Genomic DNA, 26,448 nt, shown 5'->3' with positions numbered 1-26,448 from the left:
TTTCTTTGGTCTAACTTTTCTTAACGTGTTTGCAGGAATTAGTTTTAACAAAATATAAATGGGATTTATTGAGATGCATCTGTTGATGTTAATTATTTATTAATTAAAGCATAAACATCATATAAATATAATAATATATTGTCACCGCTTTCTATTCAAAGTATATAAAAATAAATTCTCTTAAACCCACTTCTACAGATCTGATTTATTGCACAGGCAGACATGGGTAAACGTGGTCATTTGGGTTCTGTTTTGTCTGTAACTCTCTTCACTCCACCCAACAGTCATGCAGCTGAAGTTGAGGATGGTAGTTTTGCGGAGGAGGACTGGTAAGGACCAACACCATTGGCTGTATGTTTTATGCTTGTGTGATGTGTTCTTGCTGTGTTGCCTTGTGAGAAATGTGGTTTGAGCCCTTTTCTTGTGATGTGGTTGTGTTTATTGGACTTCGTCTGCACGGTGTCACCCTAAATTAGTGTGAAGACAGATTCCTGTTGAATGAAGGAGCTGTTGTCTGATATTCTGTGCTGTGCTGGTTTGATTTTAATATAATTAATCTGTTGTTTTGGGCTGTACTGTATGGTTAAGACAGCAACAGGTGTTTTCTATTGTAGACTGAGTTTGTCTTTGATTTCTCCACACAAACTTGTTTACTACAGACTAAAGTCTTTATATATGCGCCTCTCTCTCTCTGTGGTGTAACTTTTGCTAAATATATAGCACCCAGTAACTGTCAAAAGTTTGGAAACATTAAAAAAAGATATGTTTTTTAAAGAAGTCTCTTATGCTCACCAAGGCTACATTCATTTAAGCAGAAAATACAGTGGAAACTGTAATATGATATTTTATTACATTTTAAAAGAACTGTTTTCTATTTGAATATATTTTAAAATGTAATTTATTCCTGTGCTGTCAAAGCTGAATTTTCAGCATCATTATCTTTATGATTTCTGAAGGATCATGTGACACTGAAGACTGGAGTAATGATGCTGAAAATTCAGCTTTCCTTTCCCATAACAGCAATAAATTACATTTTTAAATGTATTCAAATATAAAAAGGTTATTTTGAATTGTAATATTTCACAATATTATTGTTTTCACTGTATTTTTGATCAAATAAATGCAGCCTTGGTGAGCATAAGAGACTTTTCAAAAACGCAAAAGGATTTAATGTTTCAACTTTCCATACTTTTTTGACAGGCACTGTATATAGCAAAAGTTTTCAGATTTCAGTCTACTCTATGGTTGCTGTCCCTGTGTAACCTGCAGTTAAAAGTCTGCTTGAAGAACACAGTGATGTATGTAGATTAGTGACCAGTCTCCAGCGTATGAGTCAGTTTTCCTTGGGATTTAAGTTTTAGAAAGCCATCCATATCATGACACACTTTATGATTTGTAACTGGAACAGCCAAACATTAATTTTAGACAACACTAATAAAATATAAATGGAGCTCCAGCTTGAAAATTGTACTTCCCATTTGGACATTACTGAAATATTCCTCAGAGCATATGAGAAGCAAAAACCCTGACTGACATCACTTTATGTGGGTAAATCTGTCTGGGTCAATTTTCACCCCAAATAAGATTTTTTTTTATTAAATCATATTTTGAATAAAGACTAATTTACTGCTAAATATATATTATTTACATTTATTTATAACATTAATGCTGTACATTGAAATTGTAATCAGCATAAATGCAGTAAAGTAAATATTAACAATGTACAGTATTATAGTATTGTTGTTGTTATTATTATTGTTTTACTTTTAATATATTACACTTTCTAAATTTACATTGTCACAGTAGCGGCGTTATAAATTAAATCAATCTTCCATATCCAGCATGGACCCCATGAGGACAATTTGCACTTAGTGAACGGGGCTCTGGAGATATCTACAGTATCCCTAGAAGAGCAGGATTCCTGTGGAGAGAATGGAAAGTCATGTTGTGTCCATTAGATTGAATATCTTCGTAACTCGAAAATGTTTTACCAGCCAATTTGATATTGATATTAAAATCTATCTTTGGCAAGTGTGTCAGGTTGATCTAATAAAGCCTAGTAGGGGTTTTATTGCACTCAAAATATAACCTAATTCAGAATAATGTTTCCACAAATTGAAAATGGATTTTCGTAAAATAAAATAAAATAAAATAATAAATATTAAATCGGATGCTTTCTACAGTGGAATCCTGAAATTGAGTTTCTTTTGTGGAACATGAACAAGAAAAAAAAATCCTGATAGCATTGGACCTCATTGACTTTTATTGTAAGGACAAAAACAAATTTTTCAAAATATTATCTTTTGTGTTCATAGGAAAAAAAGAAAGTCATACAGGTTTGGAATGACATGGAGGTGAAATCTTTCATTTTGGAGTGAGCTATTTATCTAACTAAATATGTACAGTGCCCTCCACAATTATTGAACCCCCTGGTAAATATGATCAAAATTGGCTGTAAAAAATAAATCTGCATCGATTATCCTTGTGATCTTTCATTCAAAAAATGTGCAAAATTCTAACCTTTCATTGAAGTAAAAGAATTGAAAGTGGGGGGAAATCACATTATGAAATAAATGTTTTTCTCCAAAACATGTTGGCCACAATTATTGAAACCCCTAGAATTTTTTACGAGTAAAATATCTCTGAAGTATATTCCCATTAATATTTACCTTTTTTAGTACACCAGGGTGACTAGGAACATGAAACTGTCCAGCTATGACTTCGTGTTTCACAGGAGTTTAAATATGAGGAAACACAAAGGCCAAATCCCCTTAATCATCCATCACAATGAGTAAAACCACAGAATACAGTTCTGATGAGTAGTAAAAGATTGTTGAGCATCACAAACTAGAAAGTGGCTGTAAGACAATAGCTAAAGAATTGAAAATCCCCATTTTGACCATCAGGGCAATAATTAAGAAGTTATAACCAACTAAAGATGTTATGAATCTGCCAGGAAAAGGACGTGTGTCTATACTGTCTTAATGCACGGCGAGTATGAAAGTTTGAGTGGCCAAAGACTCTCCAAGGATCACAGATGGAGAATTGCAGAGATTAGTTGAGTCTTAGGGTCAGAAAGCCTAAAAAAAAAAAATATCAAACAACCCCTACATCCCCACATGTTGTTTGGGAGGGTTTAAAAAAAAACCTCCTCGCTCATCCAAAAACAAATCCCAGCAAATTTAATTGTCAGACACGACTGGATCTTCAAACAACACAGGGTTCTGTGGTCAGATGAGACTAAAACAGAGCTTTTTGGCAGCAAACACACTAGATGGGTTTGGTGAACACAAGGATAAAAAGTACCCCATGTGTACAATTTAATATACCACTGGATCTTTAATGTTGTGGGCATATTTTTCTGCTGGAGGTCCTGGACTTCTTGTTCAGATACATGGCATTGTGGATTCTTTCAAATATCAACAGATAAAAAATCAAAACCTGACGCCTTCTGCTAGAAATCTTATAATGGGCCGTGGTTGGATCTTCCATCAGGACAACGATCCAAAACAAACATCAAAATCAAAACAAAAATTTGTTGTGGAGCACAAAATGAAGCTTCTGCCATGACCGTCTCAGTCCCCTGACCTGATGAGTGGGCTGAACTGAAGAGGAGAAGCACCAACATGGATCTGGGAATCTGAAGGATCTGGAGAGATTCTGTATGGAGGAATGGTCTCTGATCTCTTGTCAGTTATTCTCCAAACTCATCAGGCATTATAGGAGAAGACTCAGAGCTGTTATCTTGGCAAAAGGAGATTGCAAAAAGTATTTAATAAAAGGGTTTCAATAATTGTGGCCAACGTGTTTTGGAGAAAAACATTTATTTCATAATGTGATTTTCCCCCCACTTTCAATTCTTTTACTTCAATGAAAGGTTAGAATTTTGCACATTTTTTGAATGAAAGATCACAAGGATAATCGATGCAGATTTATTTTTTACAGCCAATTTTGATCATATTTACCAGGGGGTTCAATAATTGTGGAGGGCACTGTATGTTAAAAGGGATAGTTCACCCAAAATGTTTAATTCTGTCATCATTTATTCACCCTCAAGTTTTTCCAAACCTGTATGAGTTTTTCTTCTGCTGAACACAAAAGAAGATATTTTGAAGAATATGGGAACCAAACAGTTGATTGACCGGGTCAATTAACTGTTTGGTTTCTGGCATTCTTCAAAATATCTTCTTTTGGGTGAGCTATACCTTTAAGCACAAAAAAATCATGTAGTCTCAATGCAGATAGATCAATGAAAGTTCTGTTTTACAAATTTAAATGAATTGCACACAGTTACATTTTTATTAAATGATTATTTTTGGAGTGTAAACAAGTTGTGTGTGTCAAGCAAGAATAAAAGCATAGCCTACATAACAAATAATGATGGCCGAAAGGACTGGGTTCCCTGTTGTGGCCAAATATGAGAACAATTGTCTGTTTTTTCCAGATAAAAGTTCTGGAGAATTTCATCATTAACTTATGCACTGTATATGCAGTATCTGTCTTTGTCTGAGCTGTGAGCATCGAGTCCGCAGGACAGGATTGTAGCTTCATTTGAGCGGTGAAGCCATGTGCAGGGGAACAATGGAAGCGTGTTTGCATGTGTCTTGTGGGAGTTATGTAAGCAACACTGACATATGCCTCCTGCCCCTACACCTCTGCTGTTTACTCTGTTTATCCCTCTCATAAACATGCACACATTTAAACAATGGTGAACTGCTTACTTTTCAGTGGAGCTGTAATAGGATATTCTGCAATGGCCTGTGTGGTGCGTGTGGTGGAAAGAGAAATAACGTGTTTATCTGTTATAGTCCATTATAGTTCAATACTGCAGTAGATTGCGGGAGGGATATGAATGAATGAGCAAAATCGGGCCATCGAGGGCCGATAACTACACTGCCGCATTCAGTTTCCATGGAGACGATTGTCCCACTGGGCTTTGGATCACCAATAACAGAGGCTGTCTTCAGAATGCAATAGCATGCACAGTCTACTCTGAATACTGCTTACTACTTCTATAAATAGCATGTGATGCTATATGCATTATGCAACGTTAGGCATTTCTAACGATTATATGCAACATCATTGTCACATGACCTCATTACTTATGTTTAATTAAGGCAAAGTTATCTCGAAAATAACACCAAAAAATGCAGTATGGTGGCATGCTAATTTTGTATTGAAGTCTTGTTAGCAAGATCAAATGATGAGTTGGGACGTTAAAAATTGCAATAATTATTTTAAAGCTCATTCATGTTGAGTGAATTGCATTGTGACAAAGTAATTTTAATTGATCAAATAAAATGTATTTTTTAATTAATTTTTAAATGTAATTTATTCTTGTGATGGCAAAGCTTCAGTGTCACATGACCTTTCAGAAATCATTCTAATATGCTGATTTGATGCTCAAGAGCTTTTTTTTTATTATTAAAAACTGTTGCTGGTGAATATTTTTGTGGAAACTGTGATACGATTTTTTCAGGGTCCTTTGAATAGAACAGCATTTATTTGAAATGGAAATCTTTTGTAACATTATAAATGCCTTTACTGTCACTTTTGATCAATTTAATGCATTCTTGCTGAATAAAAGTATTAATTAATTGGAGAAAAAAAAACATTTTAATGTGAAAAGCTGTAAACATACATTAATTAATTTATAGTAATGTGAAATATGCTGTGTCATTGTATTTCTGTGTGTATATGCGCCCTAGCTTTTGCTCAAAGTGCTCCGTCAGCACGGCAGCAGAGGTCCTAATGTTCACGTTGCATGATACGTGGCTTTTTCTGTTCGGAAGCTACAGTTTCTGCTTGTTGCACATTCAGACTAATGTTCGACCAATGCATTTTAACACGTTTGAAACCTGAACCTTTTCGTGTGTGAGTGAAAGGAGCATGTCTGCACGTATCCCAGTTTCATAATGTGCTCCTCTTAGTCTGATACATTTGATTTTTATCCTCCTTCACAATGCCCCCCAATTCCCCCACCCTCCTATGATTTTGTCCTTACCTCAACATGACATCTTCAGTCTAAGAGATGAATCTCACCAACCAATAATCTGCAACATGTTTGATATAATGCACCGGTGAGGTGAACAATGCTGTACACTGAACCCAGTGTGGCGAAACATAAAAATGTTCCCCCCAGACTCCTTTGCCAGAAGCCGCAAATCTCACCTAACCTTTTCACGGTCAGATTTATATGGTTCTGATTTCTGAGGCTGCAGTAAGATGCTCTGGTCAAATGTCCTTTCCGCACTGGCTTGGGAGAGGGTTAATATAGTATGTGAACTGGTTCTTAAAAATGTCATGTTCTGCATACGGCTATAGATATGTCCACTACTGAGTTATTGAATGGCCTGTATATCACAGACCTACTGATCAATATCCTTCCTAAAAATGCTGCAGTCTGCAAGGTGTAAATTCAGTACCTTTACTGGTTAGATTGTCAGTGGCTGGTCACATGATGTTTGCATCTACTCTAAATAGATGTTTCATGAATAGTAAGAGGATAGGGTTTTTTTTAAATGCAAGATAATAATGTGGTACTAATATTGAAGTGGGAATCGGGGTGTTTGGGGGTCAAAGGTAAGGAGCAAGGCATTTGAGGGAATTAATATTAATGTTTGGCAAAGATGAGCTTTGTTTGATTTAATAGCTAAACATTATTTTCTTTTAATTGAAAATCTGTTATAAATAAATGTTGCTTAGTCACGTGTGCATTAATAAAAATTGTACTTGATAGATGCATGCAACACTTCAACCTCTTAATTGTTGCTTTTGTTCATTTTAACTCAATGTAATTTAGTTAAATGCATTTATTTTATTTTTACCAAAGTTAGATTGAAATTAAAGAATCATTGGCACCCCCTACAGACCCCCTAAGGCTCAAATATGTACAGCAAATGGCAATTCATAAACAAACAGACTGATGCTTTGCAATTGGAAACAGTTTATTTTCCATTATTTTCCAGATAATTTTCACTACAGATTGAGAATTGTTGTTTTTAGTGAAGGGAGACAAAATGGCCCTTTTGTTTATAAATGAGAGCACCTGCTCCTGTATTTATCTCTGTCTTCCTTCATATCTCTCTTTGTATGCAGTCACAGCACTCAGTCCACAGAGGAAGCTGGATTTAATGACCCCAGCTTACTGGAAAACCTCCAAAGCAATCATGTAAGTACTGTAATGGCATCACAGCTGCTCAGTCATGCCCAGCCAGCCAGAAATTTACACACAGGCTCTGATATCCACACGCTCCCACCTCCTATCTTCCCTCACGGCTCTTTTCTTGCTCATATCAGCTCTGTTCTGCCCACCTGGGTGTTTAGTAGTGTACAATCACAAAACTAGGCCTTTTGTCAATGTTAAGGCTAGTTCACACCAAGGACGATTACTATAACGATAAAGATATAGTGTTAGAAATTGTTCGATATATAAAATAATAGCAGAGTTCACACCACAACTATAACTATAACGGTACAGAATGATGAACGATGAAAACATGGACAAGCATTCAGAAACCATCCTGCTTTAAAGAGCTTGAGCATTTAAAGCAGTAGACGACATAACTTCAACGCACGCTTTGAATAAATAGAATGATATTGTGCGTTGGTGTGGAGACTAATATAGTTATCATTATTGTTATCTTTATAGTTTTCATTCTTGGTGTGAACGGGCCTTTATTCTCTACTGACGTGAGACTTTTTTTTACCTGGTTTCACAGACAAGACTTAAGCTAGTCCCAGACTAAAATGTATGTTTGAGCTGTTTTAACTGAAAGCAACTTGCACTGACATATCTTAAAACATGTCAGTACCATTGTTTTGTCTCAACTATCAATTATCATTGTTTTTTCTAAGGCTACTTAAATGTACTAATTGAACTAAGGCCTAATTCTGGCTTAGTCTAAGCCCTGTCTTTGAAACCGGGCCTACTGTAAATTTATATAAAAATATAAGGCCCTATGTGCAGGTACTCAGGAGTAAGATATTTATTTGAACCTTGATGGTTTGTATGTGTGCGTTTTATTGAATCAGGTAAGCTGTTTGTGCACAGGGTTTTTCGGTTGGTGACTCAAGAATTTGCGGCTGATTTCAAGAATTGTCTTGATAATGACGGGGACGGTTGGGTTTAGGAAAAAAAGAACTGGACTGTTGGGTTTAGGAAACTTGACACGCGGGACACGATCCCCAGTCTCCTGGGTGAAAGTCCTGTGTTGTTTGACCCATCCACCACCCCACCAACCAGATTTTCGGCCTTTCAGACTACTCGCTACCGTAGTCGCTCTTAATGCTACGGAATCATGCTGACCATCACGGAAAAAAAGAAACAGATAAACGTGTACAACGTGAATCAATAGATTAAATTACGTGACCATTTCACGAACTGCTGTGAGACTGTGAGACTGGGCTGGTCTGACAGGGTTCGGGGGCGTGGCATCACGATAGTGGCTCTCGGTCAGACATCCCTATTGGAGAACATCTAAGCTTGTCAGATTATTGGATCGTAGTGATAAGTGTAACTGTAAATCATCTGCATAGCTGTAAAAAATATATACGCACGTTGTTACAGATTCAAGAGGTAACACATAAGTTGAAAACGAAATTTGTCCTAACACCAATTCATGTCTGTAGAACAAACCATCAAGGATGAGTTTCATTCTAAAGATTAATATGTACAGATTGAGTGTCTTCTTTTTCTTAGTTTCTTATGCTTTTGTTTTTTCCTACACAGCCCACTGCTCCGGTCATTAAAGATTTCATGACCATGATGGCTATCTGTCACACGGCTGTCCCTGAACGCACTGACAACAAGATCACCTACCAGGCTGCTTCCCCAGGTCAGTCAAAATCCCAACACACTTAAACAGCAAATATTTGTTCATTGGGGCTGTCAGTTGTTTAAAACTTGTCGATTTATCGATTAATTGCAAATATAACTGTGTTGAAAAAAAGCCCACAGAAGAAGATTTTCCTAATATATACACTACCGTTCTAAAGCTATTTCAATACCGATTTTTTTTTTTTTTTAAGAAATGTATTCTTTTATTCAGTAAAGGTGCATTAAATTGATCAGAAGTGACAGTAAAGACATTTATAATCTTATAATTTAATGAACCTTCTATTAATTTGAAGAATCCTGAAAACGTTTTTTAAAATTGATAATGAAGCAGATTTGTTCTTTTATATATTATTTATATTTTTAAAATATATTACAATATAAAACAGTAATTTTAAATTGTAATATTTCACAATATTACTGTTTTTACTGATTTTTGATCAAATAAATGCAGTCTTTCTGTGCATAAGACATATTTCAAAAACCTTAAAAAAAAATCTTACTGACTCCAAACTTTTGAGTGGTAGTGTATGTATTCAATAGATACATCTTTAAATATAGCAAATAAATCTATAGATGTAGTTCTACTAATGTGGAAACTGATCCACAAATGGATCATTGAACTAATTTCAGGCTCTCAGACAAGACCGACAGCTGGTTGCTGTTGATAGAGTACAGGAAGTGAAGAGAGCAGCCACAGCATGGTCTTAATTTCCTGTTCCTCTTTCTAATGGTTCTGATTTGGTTTTCCAATCTCTAGCAGACATCAGTGTTGAGCTGAAACAGTGTTCAGATGAGACAGATCAGTGTTGTGAATCTGTTAGGATGCTTTTTATCAAGTTGCCTCTCAACAGATATCATTTGTTCGTAAGACATTCATGAATGTGAAATAATGCAGGCAAAGAAACAGATGAGTTAATTAATGCAGGTTCAGTCTCTCCGGTGCTTGCATTTGACACCCTCATGGTTATGCATAATTTATCTTTTTAGCATTTGTCAGAATTTATCCCTAGCTTTGAGGCTTAGCGAGACTGGTGACCCATTTTAATTTCACGTCTGTGCAGCGGTGCAATGAATATCAGCCAGACCACGTTTGAGATAAATGGGAAGCATGGGCGGGTGATTTTTGTAACAAAAAAAAGGTAACAGCAGGTTTTAGTAGTGCCACCTCATCTCCAACAGTTTGTCTGCTTAGTGTTGTGAACAAGTAGTCATATACCAGACGCTTTTATCCAATGTGACTTAACCACCACCTGCCCTTACCAAATGCTGTCTTGTTCCACAGATGAAGGTGCTTTGGTTCGGGCAGCAGAAAACCTGGGTTTTGTGTTCTCTGGGAGAACTCCAGACTGTGTTATTGTGGAGTCGGTAAGTAAAGACGTTGTGGGAATAGATGATGAGTTGCAGTAGGAACGTGACTCACCCTCTGTCATGCTGCATAGCTCACTCACACTTTGCACTCTGGAGAACTATTTAAGGCAATTTGTACGCCGGGGTCCCTCTTCAACAGATCCATTATATCCTTATTATAATGTATGATAGAGAGGAAGCCATCACAGACCTGTGGCAACTTCATTTTTATATACTGAGTCAATAAATAACGAACATTCTCTCTGTCTGAAACAAATAACCCTTTTATGATCTGTAATGCAGTCTTTTCTGCACTGTTGTTCGGCAAGGATGCTACTGAATCTCCACGGCATTTTTTTTATTTATTTTTTTAGATTTACACTACGGTGCAAAGATTGGGGTCAGAAAGATTTTTTTTTTAAAGAAATAATACTTTATTGAGCAAGGATGCATTAAACCGCAGGGTGCATTAAAGTAACTGTAAAGATTTTTACATTGTTACAAAAAATTCTGTTTCAAATAAATGTTCTTTTGAAGTTTCTAATCATCAAAGAATCCTAAACAAAATGCATCACGATTTCTAAAAAAAATATTAAGCAGCTCAACTTTCAACATTTATTATATGGTGAAAGTTGGCATGTATAATCATTATTTATATCATCATATATCATTATTTTAAAATAGAAAAGTTATGTTAAATTTTAATAATATTACTGTTTTTGCTGTATTTTTTATCAAATCAATGCAGCCTTGGTGAGCATAAGACAAAAACTATTTTAAAAATCTTAGACCCCAAACTTTTTAATAATAGTGTATAAGTAACTGTTGAAATTAACATTAACCAAGAATAATAAATGTCTGGTAACACTTTATTTTACAGTGTCATTGTTACATATGTTACATGTAATTACTGTAGTTAATTAACTATAAATTATGCATAATTACATGCAATTAACCCTAAACCAAACCCTCATCCTAATCCTAACCCTAACCCTATAGTAAGTACATGTAGTTAATTATTATTACTCAGTACTTAAATGTATAATTACACTGTAACAATGACACCTTAAAATAAAGTGTAACCAAATGTTTTTTTAGATTGTAAATCGTTACCATTTATATTTTACCCAAGTTGTTAGTTTGAAGACTGAATTAAAGATGAATTGATTCTGATTTATGAACAAATAATTCTCATGAATTCTCTCTTTTACTGAATTGCCCAAAGGGACATTAATATAAAAATATTCAACAAAATAACTTGCTGATTCCATCTCAGCAGTTACTGAATTACCATCTGACCTACTTTACTGGATACAAAGAGTTTTATTGTAATGAATAGTAAGAAAAAAAAGTCACACAATCGTATGGCTTTGTTTTGTATTTATTTAGGACTAATTATGTATTGCAGAAATATGTAGGAAACACTTCTGTACTATATCATTTAAGGGTGGTGTGTCTTTAACTTTTTTAAATTAAAAACAAGTGCTTCTGTTGATTTGAAATGAAGAAAGAGCTGAAGTAAAGATATATGGTCTTTAGCTTTTTTTCTGACTGTTTCGCAGTATCGAATGCGATATTTCTCACCCTACTTGATGTCTCAGTGGAGAAAAACTGGGGAATGTGATGGTTTGATGCAGTGCCTCCCCCCTCCCCACCCCTCTGTGTCTCACACTTTCTTAAGTTGTAAAGAAAAAAAGTGAGAAATTTTGCAGCACTGGAGGAGGATAGTGAGAGAGACGGCCGATGTGCTGAAGATATCTGCGCAGAGCTCTTAATAGAAACTTGCTGAGTGAAGATTAGAGAGAATTTAATTAGCGAGACAGAAAGCGCTGCTGTTTTCTTAGACCTGGAGCAAGGAGTCACACTTTGCAACTGTAATTGGTTAATCTGATGCCAGCGCCAGGGGAAGAGCGCAAGTCTTGTGCTCCCTGGTCTGTAACACTCTTTAATTTTGGCCCTTTAGTGCAAGACAATTCCCATCATCTACCCCATCATCATACTTGCTTACCTCCATAAGTCACAGAGGCCAAAAAAAGCAATTAAAAGTTTTAATTTCCTGTTCAGTCTTTCAAAATGAGCTAAGAGAATGGTAGAGATCTCAGACTCTGTGCTAATACACTGTCCTAACCAATTATGACAGAGATATCAGTGACAACTAACTTTATTGTAATAGTGTGTGATGCAACAAAATCACAGTCTACTATATATGTGTATGTATGCATGTATGTATTTATCTTGTATGAAACTTGTACAATTCATGTAACAAAGTAAAATGCTAAAATATCTATTATAATATAGTGAAATGTGTGATTTATACAGTATGTTGATTGAAAAAAAAAAATGCTTATTGTCCAGTAATGGAGAAAGATGCTGTAAAACAACATCTGCCAGCAGAGGCTAACGGGACAGGGCTAAACAGCTAAACCTTGACCTCTCGAGACATAATGTTGATGCTTTTCTGTCTTACAGCTTGGAGAGGAGGAGAAATATGAATTGTTGCACGTTTTGGAGTTCACAAGGTAAATTATTGCTGCACACGTAGGTTTGTCTTTGGTGTTTTCATTTCCATTTTCATTGTCATGTGTTCAGCTCTGCCCTTTCATTCTGCTTGATAGAAAACAAAAACATCATTATGGTTTTGCTGTATTTCAGCATCATTATTTACTCAGAGTGGTGATGATTATGATGGTGTCGATGATTATGATAGTAATGGTGATGGATGATGGTGTTGTTTTGTTTTCACCCTGACCCCCTCCCCCTACCCAACAGTGCCAGGAAGAGGATGTCAGTCATCATGCGCACTCCATCAGGAAAGATCCGCCTTTATTGCAAAGGGGCTGTGAGTATCTCATAGTCTGTCGCTATGGAAACAGAGAGCCGTCAGACGCTTGCAACTAAACCCTGGCCACTCTAGAGTGCTCTCTCTTGTGAAGAAGGGAAGAGCCAGACAGCTACACAAAGCACACTGCCTTTGCACAGATTATTATTTTGGTACTCAAGTAATCTGCCAATTATTCCTTCAGTTATACATGTTCTGTAACCTGTTAAAAACCTGCTATTTCTCATCTTGCTCAATATTTCCTTTGAAAACAATTTGTGCAAAAAACCACACAAAATTACACAAAAAGTACACAAAAATTGTTCATTAAAAGCTACAAGGCAGTTTAAATCACAACATTATAGATAAGAAAAGCTATTTTACGTTTTAGGTTTTATGTTAGGCCTAAAACTAAATGTGTGAACAACAACAAATATTTTATATTACAGACAAAGCCTTGAATAATCGACCTTGAATAACCTAACCAATTTTTATTCATTTTATCAATCAGAAATGTTATCCCTAATATAATCTTGATCTGTGTATGTCCGTGTAAGAAATGTTAAGAGTATGTAATAAAATCTGGCAGATTTCAGATAGAGAATGATGGAAAGAGATGTTTTTCCTCCCACATCACATCCCAGCTGTTGTGTGATGCATTAAAACCGGATCAAATATTAAAGTGTTACTATAAATGTGTTCATGAAGGAAAGAAAGAAAGAATGTAGAATTAGTCAGACATATGTTATCACTCTCTTTTCCTCTGCATTTTATGTGATCCGTGAAGGCAGCACAGAGTAGAAGAATTATGCCCCATGTTTTTGTCTCCCAGGACACCGTGATCTATGAGCGATTAGCAGACAGCTCCAGATACAAGGACATCACCCTGAAACACCTGGAACAGTTTGCCACAGAGGGTGAGAGACAAGCACACCTGCCTAGTATCTGCTTTCTCTCTTCTGTTAGTCTGTCATCAAATGTTAGTCTGTTCTGCACCCACAATCCAGTCAAATCACTGTAGGTGTTGATGATGGTTGCCAGATCCTCTCATAGCGAGACTGTGAGATCAGTGAGAGACTGATGTGAAATGTGCGTGCTTGAAAGGACTGGCGTACTGCAGTACTTCACTCTCATGAAGACACCGCCCCCTGGTGGAACAACTGACATGTATCAGCCTCATAGGAACCTCAAGCAATCAGTAGCTTTGTCTTTTAAATACCCTGCATGAATAATTCATGTTGCGCGGAGATCATCCACAGCTGTATTAGCATCAGTCTAAAAACAGACGATGGCTTTCTTCTTCAGAAAGATTAGAAGAAAGGGATTTTTTGAGGACAGGAAGATGTTGAGAATTAGCATATCTAAGAGAAGCTCATGTATTCATCTTTGTGTGTTTTTGCAGGTCTGCGCACACTGTGTTTCGCTGTGGTCGACATCTCAGAGTCGTCCTACCAACAGTGGCTTGAGGTTTATCATCGTGCCTCAACGTCTCTCCAAAACAGGGCACTCAAGATGGAGGAAAGCTATGAACTGATTGAAAAGGTGAGGCATACAAATAGCTTTTCCAGTGGGCACAGATAAAGTGGTCTCCATACAAAGGTCACAGAACATTCCAGAACGTGATATGTTCTTGCTGCAGCAATACTAAGCCAGAGAAACTGCAAGGGAAGGCAATATATCATAATTTCTTATTTCTTAAATTTATTTTACACAGATATACAGAAATATGGTCCTTCACAAACAAGTACCAAAATGTTTCATGGTATTACCTTCGACTATACTATAATTTTTGGATGTGTTGTGGTACCATGAATTACCATGTACAATATTTTTTAGAAGTTTGGGGTCAGTTATATATATATTTTTTAAGAAATTAATACTTTTATTCAGCAAGGACAATTGAATTGATCAAAAGTTACAGTAAAGACATTGATAATGTTACAAAAGATTATATTCTATGTCAAATAAATGCTGTTCTTTTGAACTTTCTATTTATCAAATCAGTCCTACAAAAATGCATTACAGTTTCAACAAAAATATTAAGCAGCACAACTGACACAACATTGAAACGTTGCATAAGAAATGTAACAACAGCAGTAATGACTGCTAAATTCCATTACAGAAATATATTTTTTAAATGTATATTACAATATAATACTTATTTCTTATTATAATAATATTTCACAATATTACTGTTTTTACTGTATCTTTGATCAAATAAATGAGCATAAGAGACTTCTTTCAAAAACGTAAAAAGATCTTACCAACCCTAAACTATTGAAGAGTAGTGTAAATGCCTTCATGGGCACCCAGGATAATGTTCCCGGTTGTCGTCCTACATGCAATAGTCTTTTAAAATAGTTATTAAAACCAGCAAGAAAGGACACGTTATGTTAACTTCTCATCCTCACAGGCAATTTGTCTTCATAAGAATGACGGTGTGAGGAAAGGTCAACATATTTCACAAATGGCACGTGCTTCTGAGAGGTTATAATGCAGTCCTGTCTTCTCCTGTAGGGTGGTTAGTTTGGCAGGTCCCAGAACAGTTCCTTAGCTTCAGTTTGTTCAATGAAGGCTGGGTTTTCTCTGCTCACATGGCATCTGAAGAAGTATAAACGATTAGGCTCAAACCATGAGGAAAGCACAGTGGTGGACCTGTGTAAAGTTAGGCTCTGGAAGTGCTCGTCAAACATGGCCGACCACCATCGTTAATCACTGGCTGAAGCAGCGCTGGCAACTTTTCGGAGAAAATTATTCTAATCAATCATTTAACATAAAAGCCTCTCCTTTGACAGATGTAACTACATATTTCCATCAGCAGGTGGCAGCGGTGGCAGCGGTGGCACCTTATGTTCCTGTTGGAATATAAACCCCTGAAACATCTGATTTTCTGTCTTGAGAATAAGAGAAATAATTTATGCACAATTTAAATCATTTTTAAATTAAAGGTATTGTGGAGGATTTTCCCGAATTTTAGAAAAGAACCGCCCTCTCCACTTTTTGAAAAAATGCACATGCGCAACACTCTACCTGCTCCCGAGAGGGAACGCCGCATGAGAGAGCATGCATGAGCCTAGTTCTCCTCGTGCACGCTCTGTTTACAAGTTGCTGCGTGACTTGTGCCAGGGCTAGCATCGCTAATCATAGCTTAGGCCTACATTAACTTTTACTAGCAGTGATTTTAAATGGATTTCTCCAAATAGCATGCCAAACTTTACCTGTCGAGTAGAAACTTCGCGACTGAGGCATCAGTGGGAAGCCCAACCTGTGCTTTTAGCGGACGCCAGCATGTGAAATATTCTCCCAAAAACACTCTGGTCTTGTTTCTTTCTTCAGAGGCCTTTCTCTTCTTGTCATACAATTCGTAGACACTTTTTCTCTTGCGACCCTCAGACATTTTGAAAAAACCCGGTGAGAACGGAGAGCTTCAATGAATGGCTGAAACCGTAGCTCACCACACATATACACCTGAAAGTGCGCATGCGCAGAAAGCAAAAACTACCTAGGGACGAGCACGTACGACGGCCTTACGTAAACATATCACCAGAATGATTGACAACTAGGAGGACCAATAGTCTTGATGATCCACCCGGAAAAAGAAAATCCTCCACTATACCTTTAAGTTTACATAAAATTATTCTTGACATTCCCTTTGAGGGCACATCAAATGTAAAATGATTTGTAAAAACTAGATGATTGGTTTACATATTAGCTGCCTCAAAATATTCGTTTTTAATACACTGCCATTAAAAGTTAATAATAATAAAAAGATTCTTATAAAAATAAGTATTTTATGCTCACCAAGGCTACATTTATTTAATCAGTAAAACAGCAATATTGTGAAATATTATTACAATAGCTATATTACAACAACAATAAAATGTAAAATATGTTTTCAAATTTTAAAATGTAGTTTAATCCTGTTATAGCAAACCTGAATTTTCAGCATCATTACTCCAGTCTTTAATGTCACATGATCCTTCGGAAATCATTCTGATACTGAGTTGCTGTTCAAGAAACATTTTCTCTTATTATGAATGTTGAAAACAGTTGTGCTGCATAATATTTTGTGAAAACCGTTATTTACAAAGTTTTGCACATGCCTCAAACATTATTTCTTAAATATTTTGACTTGATGAGTTTATCTTCCAAAAATAGTACAGAGTCTCAGCTCACATTTTATATTTAAATTCTGCCAAATCTTTCAGATTCTCTGAACCCGGTTAATCTAAACTAGAAATAGAGTATGATATAAAGTAAAGGTTGTATCATATCAGAGGTCCTGCTCACCACATTACTGATCAGGTTTACAGGAGGCCGTTTGCTCTTTCTTTTTTTCCTCCTATGGTGCAGCTGACTTTCCTCTACGGGGTCCTGTCAAAATCCTGTCCGCTCCAAATAGGATCATGGCTGGTCAAAGGGCTGGGGGCTTCCTGAGAAAAACACATTAACAGTCCACAGTCTCCACCCCTCTCTCTCATACACCCATAACTGAGTCTTTGTGATCCAAGCATGAGATAAATTTCTCAAATGCCCCTCTGGTCCTACATTTGCATCTAACTGTAAGGATCATCATCTGACTGTAGGAAAACACCAGCGCTTTTGACACACTTGTCCATGTTTAATCTTATGTGTAATGGAACATAAAGGATTTCCTACAGCGGTACTAGTCTTTCATATCACTTCACAGTCTCTCTACTCATTGTTTGAAATATAAATGATCAATATTTCATGCTCATGTTTTTTATTTATTTGGTAAGTAGCTGTGTAATGAGCGAGTTACTGTAAAATCAGCTGGTCATTATCCCAAAATAAACCCTAAAAGGGTGATACAAGATCCTCCTGATCACTGGGTTTGTTTTCTAATTATGACTTGCTGATTGTACATTATGCCTTTTTTTTAATCTGCGTATTAGGCTGTCTTTATTATCGGTTCTTTGTATCTGAGTGAAATGAATAAGTGTGTCACCTTACAGCTTACAATACAGATGTCAAAGCAGCTTCAAAGCAATAAACGGGAAAATAACATAATGCAAACTTCTTCAAAAATGAACTCAATTAAAATCAAATTCTGCTGTAAAGCAGCTCTACAAAGACAGTATTTTATAATTGATGACCTTTACACAGTTATTGAACTGAACTGAATCAGCACTGAACTGACTTGAGTTGCTCTACAAAGACAATAGTGTCAGCTTGAGTCAGTTCAATGTTGTCAAAACAGTGTCTGTGTTGCAATATTCAATTATGAAACAAATTAGATTCAGCTATAAAGCAGCTCTGCTGACAACAGTGGTAATCATCCAGCTCAATTCAGCTTAAGATTGTTCTCATCCAATAGTGTCAGTGCAGTCAAATTGATAATGCCTTATTACTTAATATTCAATGTCTTTTATACACAAACTAAGCAAACCATAGATTACAGTGGTAAGGAGCACAAACTCCATCTGATGATAGAAATGGAGAATAAAAATAGCAGGCTCAATCAGGGGGCCAGTCCTCCTCTGGTCAAATGAATGAACATTGTGTTATAATGATTTCAGGCTGTCATATTTGTGGATTTATATTATTTAAAGTTTTTCATCCAGCTCCATCTGCCTGAAGATCTGTACACATCACGGCAGCATTTGATGTTTATTTATATTATTAATATCATTTTTTTGACTTTTTCTCTGCAGAACCTGCAGTTGTTGGGGGCCACAGCCATTGAAGACAAACTTCAAGACAAAGTACCAGAAACTATCGAGACCCTCATGAAAGCCGACATTAAGATCTGGATCCTGACTGGAGACAAACAGGAGACCGCCATCAACATAGGTGAGAAAAACATATAATGGATTGTTTGTATTGATATACACATTTAGCTTCAAGAAACCTGTGGGCTTCATTTTTCTTATTTTAGTTCTCTTTAGCTCTTACAGACGAGGTGCATAATGTTTTTTTCTTATATTTTGACATTAACCAGTGAGTATTTCCCTCCCTAATTTAAATGATCAAAAATATACACAATCCTTCTCCAGACCTCTCTCGCTCTTACACTCAAACAAACATAGCCCTTCCTGACCGGCTGTCGCACAGGTACAAGGTGTTTGGTTTCTTTCCTAATCCGAAAACTGACGCAATGCAACGCATGTGTCCTCGACCCGTCCGGCACTAGTCTGTCCCTACAACCACCACCAGCTTTCAAAACAGGCAACGGTCCCCCCCTCCTATTTTCCTGTGATGTGGCATCTCATATTAGCCCGACAGCTGCGCGACTACCAATGTGGCTTTTGAACGGGCCTCACGTTAAACGCTACAGTCAGAAAAACAGATCCTAACAGAGCGCAGTCTGTGGCCACCTACCAACACTGATCCTGAATCAGTCCATTGTGCCCACCGGCCAGCTGTGCCACGACTTGAAAACGTACACGCTCGGAGAGGAAGGGATTTTTACTGGACCTCTGCTTGGCCGGCATGCACTGTAAAATAAAGACGCCCATGTCTGTGTTTACTTAGTATTTTTTTGCATTTTTGTAATTTATCATTTGGAGAAATTGGAGGATGACAAGAGTCTTCCAGCTAGTATAGGTTTCCAGAATCCGTTGCCAGCGTCATTAAAATGTGTCTGAGGTGATGTAGACAAATGGACTAGACCAGCAGTGTTCAAACTTAGTATTTCTACAATTTCTTATATAACGACCCATGTATACTGTGCGAGAAAATATTAAGCATCAAATAAGAAAGATACTTATAAAATGTTTAATATTGAAAATAAAACAACAATATAATAATATATCATTGTACTAAAGCAAATTGTTAAAATATCTGGAAAATGTAAGCGCTTCATAATGCCATCATTGTTGAATGTGAATGTAAAAAATATTATATTAACATTTAATATAGCCACACATTCATTTTAATATTGCTTTACCATGCCTGGATTCCAATTTAAAAAACCCTGCACTAGATTACTATAACATTTTATATTTTAGGACTATGCTATTTAACTATTTTAGGCTTTTTTTTTTTTTTTTATATAAATTTTTTTAGTGATATAAGTATATTTAGTGCAGGTAAATGTGCCCCAAATCCGAATAAATTTTTTTTTTTTCTGTGTGTGACAGATCTTTTTTTCTCATGACAGTGTGAACAGCACAAACTACATGGAATCTGATCTTATCAATTCCAATTTGTTCCACTTTCAATTGGTACTGGATCCGATACAGGTCAGATGTTTTGCAATGTGACCTCAGTCTGAACAGCCATATAGGAATTCATGCGACTTTTATGTCACTCTAGATCAACATTCGTCACAACTCTGTGCTCATGGGAGTCACTTCAAAAATGTTACATACCCGACGTTATCAAGACAGTTGCGGAAGGTAATCAGTGGAATGTCAGTGATGTCAAAACTCATAAATATTACAGTGATGGCTCTACAAGCAAAACATGAGGGCTCATATCATAAATGTTTAAAAATACTCCAGGCGTTTTAAGAAAAAAGGGTGAACAAATTGCAACAGAAGCAAACTCAACTGATTTTGTATCCTCAATATGTCCTGAGTAAGGAAAAAAAAGCCCCGAAGAATCCCATTAGGGGAAAGTTCCAAAAAAGACCCAAATATATCCTATTCATACGCCTATTCATTATTTTTCTCACATGAATAGGGTAAAAAATGTAACCTTTAGATATCACCATGAAAATTACTGAGTTGATTACTTATATCAAGACAAACAAAAAAATGTATTACAAGTTTTTTAAAATTGTTTGTTAACATGGACAAACGGTGCATAATCTAATTACAGATGTGCTAATTTGCATAAATACCACAACAGATCTAAACACTGGGTATAGCCAGGTGAAAATGTCTTGTTGAATCTTGTTGACACATAACAGTAAAAGACTTAATGTTAAGGTCTGAATGGAACCCATTTAGGCTACCCATGAGCATTAATACACAGAGGCAGGAAGAAGTACTTTAAACCAGCCTTTATTAATTATTATTGCAGAGATGGGGTTTGGGGCTGGGACGATGGGACGATGGGACTATTTCTGGGGATTCACTTTTTATTTTACCTACCTTTTGTCTCCTGCATTCTACTCACCATTGTCTCCTGTTCTTGCCTCAGACTCGTCCCCCAGAAACAGTCCCACGGACCCAGCCCCAAACCCCATCTCTTAAACATTAATAAAGGCTGGTTTAAAGTACTTCTTCCTGCCTCTGTGTATTAATGCTCATGGGTAGCCTAAATGGGTTCCATTCAGACCTTAACATTTAGTCTTTTACTGTTATGTGTCAACAAGATTCAACAAGACATTTTCACCTGGCTATACCCAGTGTTTAGATCTGTTGTGGTATTTATGCAAATTAGCACATCTGTAATTAGATTATGCACCGTTTGTCCATGGTAACAAACAATTTAAAAAAACTTGTAATACATTTTTTGTTTGTCTTGATATAAGTAATCAACTCAGTAATTTTCATGGTGATATCTAAAAGTTACATTTTTTACCCTATTCATGTGAGAAAAATAATGAATAGGCGTATGAATAGGATATATTTGGGTCTTTTTCGAAACTTTCCCCTAATGGGATTCTTCGGGGCTTTTTTTTCCTTACTCAGGACATATTGAGGATACAAAATCAGTTGAGTTTGCTTCTGTTGCAATTTGTTCACAGTTGACCCCCATTTTGGCTTAAAACGCCTGGACTAAAACTCTGCTCTCTTTTTTCGTATCCTCGTCTTTGTTTTTTACATTCCCTGTGCATAAATTCGCTGTCTTCGGTGGCAGATCACACTATGAATAAACGCTTAATTGCTTACTTCAGTGTCTCTGTGTTTGCTTCCGTATAACAGCGTGCTGCGTGCCGTCCTTTATCGTTCTTTTGCGCATGCGGGTCAGTCCAGTACCATGATCTGTTCGCACTGGAATCTGATACTGGCCACATTTAAAACAACAATGTGAACAACTACATTAAAAAAAATCGTATCTCAGTAATAAATCGGAATTGAGCACTAAGACTCGCAGTGTGAACATAGCCTAACCTCTTTTGTCACTTTCAAAACATGAATCCATACGTTAACACCACAGCATGTTTAAAAATATACGGTTTCTCCATTTCCCACACGTGCGCTCTTCAGAAACATATGAAAAACTTTCAGAAGTGAAGTGAACCCCAGCACTGTGAAGTCAAGCGCAGTTTAATCTTGGGTTAGCGGGTACTTAGGGCTGTTTGGCCGCCTCTCGCACAGAGTACATGAAACCGCTCCAGTTCTTCTCTCCACACTAGCCCTCTGACGGCCTTATTAATGTATCAGGCCATTAAGCAGAGAGTTGGAGCGAGGACATGCGAGCTATCCACACTGTGCTGCTACCGCTGGGCTGTTGCTCCTGGCCACTGGGTGCCACTGTAAAGCCTCAGAGATTAAAGCCCAAACAAACAGCATGCGGCCAACGCAAACAACTCAACATGCCCTCTTCTAACCCACAGCCACTGCCAACAGACAGAATGAAAACCCACCATGCAGCAGTACAGAGCCAATGCAACCACTGAGTGTAACCTCAGTGCCTCCTTTCCAGATTTATACACAACTATGCTGCATCATGCAGGTGTCACAATGTAAAATCTATCATTTCTACCAAGGGTGTTTTAGTTTAACCGGGTTGGAGAGGGATGATGTGACATTAGACCACCAGCGGTTAGAATGAAGCTGCGGAAATATGTCAAGGTTTGGGTCACTGTCAGGAAACCAAATCAGTTTTCCACACAGACAGGAAATTTTAGTGAATATGCAAGTTTAAAATCAACAGAAATGGTTTCAACAGGAATGACAGGGCAGGACAGCAGCACACAAATACATACTAATTCATACTCTTGTTGAATTTGGTCAGTTTTGTAATGGCGCAGTCACATTTCCTTAAGGGTGAAGTGTCATCTTTTATTTATTTTTTCTGTTGAAATGTGCAAAGTCAGATACAAGGCAACTATTCACCAACTTGGGACCTTGTTTGGGAAACCTGTTTTGGTACAGGGCACAAAATTACATGCCTTACGTTTAATGGTGTAAATTTTTATCTCTTATACTAACTAACATTTTTATTGGATTTAATGAGTGAAGTTGACATGTACAAGTTTCATTGACCATTTGGGAGCAGAAGTCACAGTTACATCACTTGTAGGGGTGACAGAGTGCAAGCATATTTGTCTAAAGTAATTCTGTATTTTAAGCTTCGGAATCATGAATACTTTTATTCTGGTGTCACCATTGTCCTGTGCATTGGGTTATCAGCACCAAGTCCAAGCCTATTCATTTCCAACCCCAATGATATAGCAAATTTATCATTTTAATCAACAGTAAAAAAAATGTTTACCTTTTTACCATGTCTTGGAGTATCACAATAATATCGTATCTAAGTTCAGTATCGTGATATGTATCGAATCGTGACACATTTTTATATAATACTGTCATCGAAGACGGCCTTTAAAGCTAAACGCAGACGTTTATGGTTACAAGCCATTAAACGGACAGACTGGACTGATGAGTTTACTACTAAAGCATAAATTTGATGTAAACATAAGTCTACATAGTATTCACATATGCAGTTCATAGGAGACATAATGTATTAGTCCTCCAGTTACACCATGAAATATTTAAACCTATAACATTTTACATACAGTAGATAACATTTAAACGCATAACATTTTTAACTCAATTCTGAATTTTTTTATCGCAAGTGAGTTCATGTCACAATTCTGGAAAAAAAAAGTCAGAGTTGCGGGATATAAACTCACAGTTCTGAGGAAAAAAAACTATAACAAGTTTGTATCTCGCAATTCAGATTATTCTCAGAATTGTGAGATATACTGTAAAATCTAAATGACCTTTTTTATTCTTTTATTCTGTGGCTTTATATAATGTCATGGTGTAAAGTTCATGACAGCAGCAACATTTATTAATTTATTTATAATCTCTAACCCAGTCTTCTTGATGCTTCCAAGATCAAGTCATTATTGCTACATGTCAGTGAGTAGCCTTGGTGGGCAGTAGACATTAGGTCAGTCCGATACGTAATTACTTGATGCAATTTAAGTTAACTACTGCTTTTAGACAGTAACACTTATTTAAGACTAGTGTTCCAGTGACTCTTGCCATCTAAAAGCACACACACATAAACTTCCCTGTGGACATCGCTCCCCAAATATTGAGGTGTCGGCAACCTATTAAACCTCAAGTGGACGTGTTCCACCCTTTATGTTGTTTAGACACATCCTGATGGATGATGGGATGCCGTGCTTTTTTATCAGCCTGCTGTCAGCTTTCCAGTTGTGATCTCATACGAACAGCGAATAAGCATGTTAAAACCAATGCAATGTGGGAGTCTTAAACTCAGGTCTGCTGTAAACTTTAATCACAATATGTGCTTTTCACTCCTCAATTAGTCATTTCTTTCATCTGTTTCTGTGGTTACACATCGCATATCTTTGTAATGTTGATGTATTGCTAAAATACTACGTTGCGGCGAACCATTCGTCATTTGTTCGAATGCCAAGCGAGGTGTTTTTTCCCCACAAACATACCATATGGTTTCAGGCTTAGTGAGAGGTTTAAGTAATGAGTTTTCTTTTTTTTTTGTCTTGTAGGACACTCCTGCAAACTGCTCACGAAGAACATGGGCATGCTGGTGATAAACGAGGACACCCTGGATGTGAGTATTGAGTCAGAGGTGTATGTTTATTTGAAAAACCAGTTACATGTCACCATTTATAACGCAAGCTCTGAGAAGAGATGAAAAGACACGGCAGCTGACGGATCACTTCAGGGCCCCCCGCACATCAAAGCATGTGACATAATTCCCAGTGCGACTCTCTTCCAGAACAGTTATAGATTTTGCTTTGAGTTTTCATCCAAAGCATTCCCCTCCGGTTTCTGTCTTTGCTCTCTTACTTTTTTTCTGAAAGAAATTAACAAAGTGTTACAGTGGGGCCCAAAAGTCTGGAGCACTACTGTAAATGCTGCTTTTTTGCATTTGTATAATTTTGATCGAAAAGTGCTACTTATTTTATTCAAAATATTATAGTTTGTTTTATGTTAGACTACTGGTCTAAAGTTGGGTCAGTAATTTTCTTTTAAAAAACGAATACTTTTAATCATCAAGGATGGAATTAAATTTATCAGAAGTGACAGAAACCAATAGTCTAATTCTAATGAAAATAGTCTCAGTTTCCATAAAAATATTAAATAGCACAACTTTTTCAAAATTTATGATAATCAGCACATTAGAATGATTTCTGAAGAATTATGTGACGTTGAGGTCTGGAGTAATGGCTGCTTTAACTTTTTCTCTTTTTTTTGCCTATACTTTATTCCAGAGCTTGAATAGAACTTAATACTAAATAGCTTTATAATAGAGCTTGTGAGTAAACCTTGTAACGCCTGTGGATCCTCGAACTGTCGGCAAAACCGCATACAGTAGCTATAGATTTCACCCGCCTCAATAGTGAATGAACACAATGCACACATTTTTGAGACCGTCTCTGCTTGTTTCCGTTGTTTCCATTATTACTTTGGGACCTCGCTGTATTTGTTGTTCAGATGGAGCTTATAGGAAAGAGAGGATGTGGTTGCACCGCAAGGAGCCATTTAAAAGACGGGAAGGGGCCTTGTACTTAAAACAGAGGTTTGGGACCCTCTTTCATATACACACATGCACGCGGTACAGGCCAATAACTCCCTGATGGGAGAATCTATTCTGTTGACTATGAAACCGAAAAGCCATCCGCTTTAAAAGAAGGAAACCATTTGAAACGTGCTCACCTTCACCCTACAGGTCAGCTGGCCCCTGCAGGGAGGGTCTTGTCTGTTGTATGTGGAAGTTAAGGGCTCTAGAAACCATTTCACGCTGCTTGCGCACATGCAACGTAACCCCTGATCGGGTGGGGCCAGTCCCGCTGCGGGGGGGTGGGGTTTAGGCGATGACGGACGTCTCTCAGTCTGTCAAACAGCCGTTTATCGTGATAGATGGAGCAAAAGAAAAAGGGGAGAGAAATAAGAGGCGTTCTCCATAAAGCAGACAGCCGCCATTTGAAATGTCAGCGCCTGGTCTCCCATGCATATGCACACGCTTATACAACACACGAAAAGAAAACAAGGAGGAATTCTCTGAGCGCTCAGAGGTCCGGCAGTGGTGGGATTCACTGTGCTCTCACATTGCAGGAGAAAACAGTCCACCTCCCTTCCCCTCGGTCCTTCTCTTGTTTTTTTGCGTTTAACAGATTCAACATATTAAGGAAAACAAGATGGATGAAGGAACCCAGTCATCCGGCCCGGAGAGAGGGGTTGAGTTCTTCACCGGACGTCTGAGTGGGGTTCATTATCTCAGTGGAGGAAAATGCAAGGCACTTTGGGATAGGTCAAAGAACAGTAACTCAATAATCACATTAAATATGCGGCAGACCGCAGTT

General features: G+C 37.1%; 1 protein-coding gene across 4 annotated transcripts in view; it reads left to right on the top strand.

Annotated features, from left to right (window-relative positions):
• The window catches only part of atp8a1 (ATPase phospholipid transporting 8A1), a 134,271-nt gene that overhangs the window by 61,461 nt on the left and 46,362 nt on the right, over nucleotides 1-26,448 (top strand). For 2 of the 4 annotated variants that reach the window (XM_084429879.1, XM_084429878.1), the window contains exons 15-24: nucleotides 285-329; nucleotides 7,099-7,171; nucleotides 8,732-8,837; nucleotides 10,122-10,204; nucleotides 12,656-12,705; nucleotides 12,956-13,025; nucleotides 13,837-13,921; nucleotides 14,407-14,546; nucleotides 18,680-18,818; nucleotides 24,628-24,692. In XM_084429879.1, coding sequence (XP_084286005.1) covers nucleotides 285-329; nucleotides 7,099-7,171; nucleotides 8,732-8,837; nucleotides 10,122-10,204; nucleotides 12,656-12,705; nucleotides 12,956-13,025; nucleotides 13,837-13,921; nucleotides 14,407-14,546; nucleotides 18,680-18,818; nucleotides 24,628-24,692 — 856 coding nt within the window. The remainder of the gene's footprint in view (nucleotides 1-284; nucleotides 330-7,098; nucleotides 7,172-8,731; nucleotides 8,838-10,121; nucleotides 10,205-12,655; nucleotides 12,706-12,955; nucleotides 13,026-13,836; nucleotides 13,922-14,406; nucleotides 14,547-18,679; nucleotides 18,819-24,627; nucleotides 24,693-26,448) is intronic. The other 2 variants (XM_084429881.1, XM_084429880.1) reach the window with 1 other exon arrangement.

Source organism: Rutilus rutilus (assembly GCF_951802725.1).
Source record: "Rutilus rutilus genome assembly, chromosome: 14".
Lineage (NCBI taxonomy): Eukaryota > Metazoa > Chordata > Actinopteri > Cypriniformes > Leuciscidae > Rutilus > Rutilus rutilus.
Note: the sequence above shows the minus strand (reverse complement) of the source record. Positions and strands in the feature narration are given on the sequence as shown.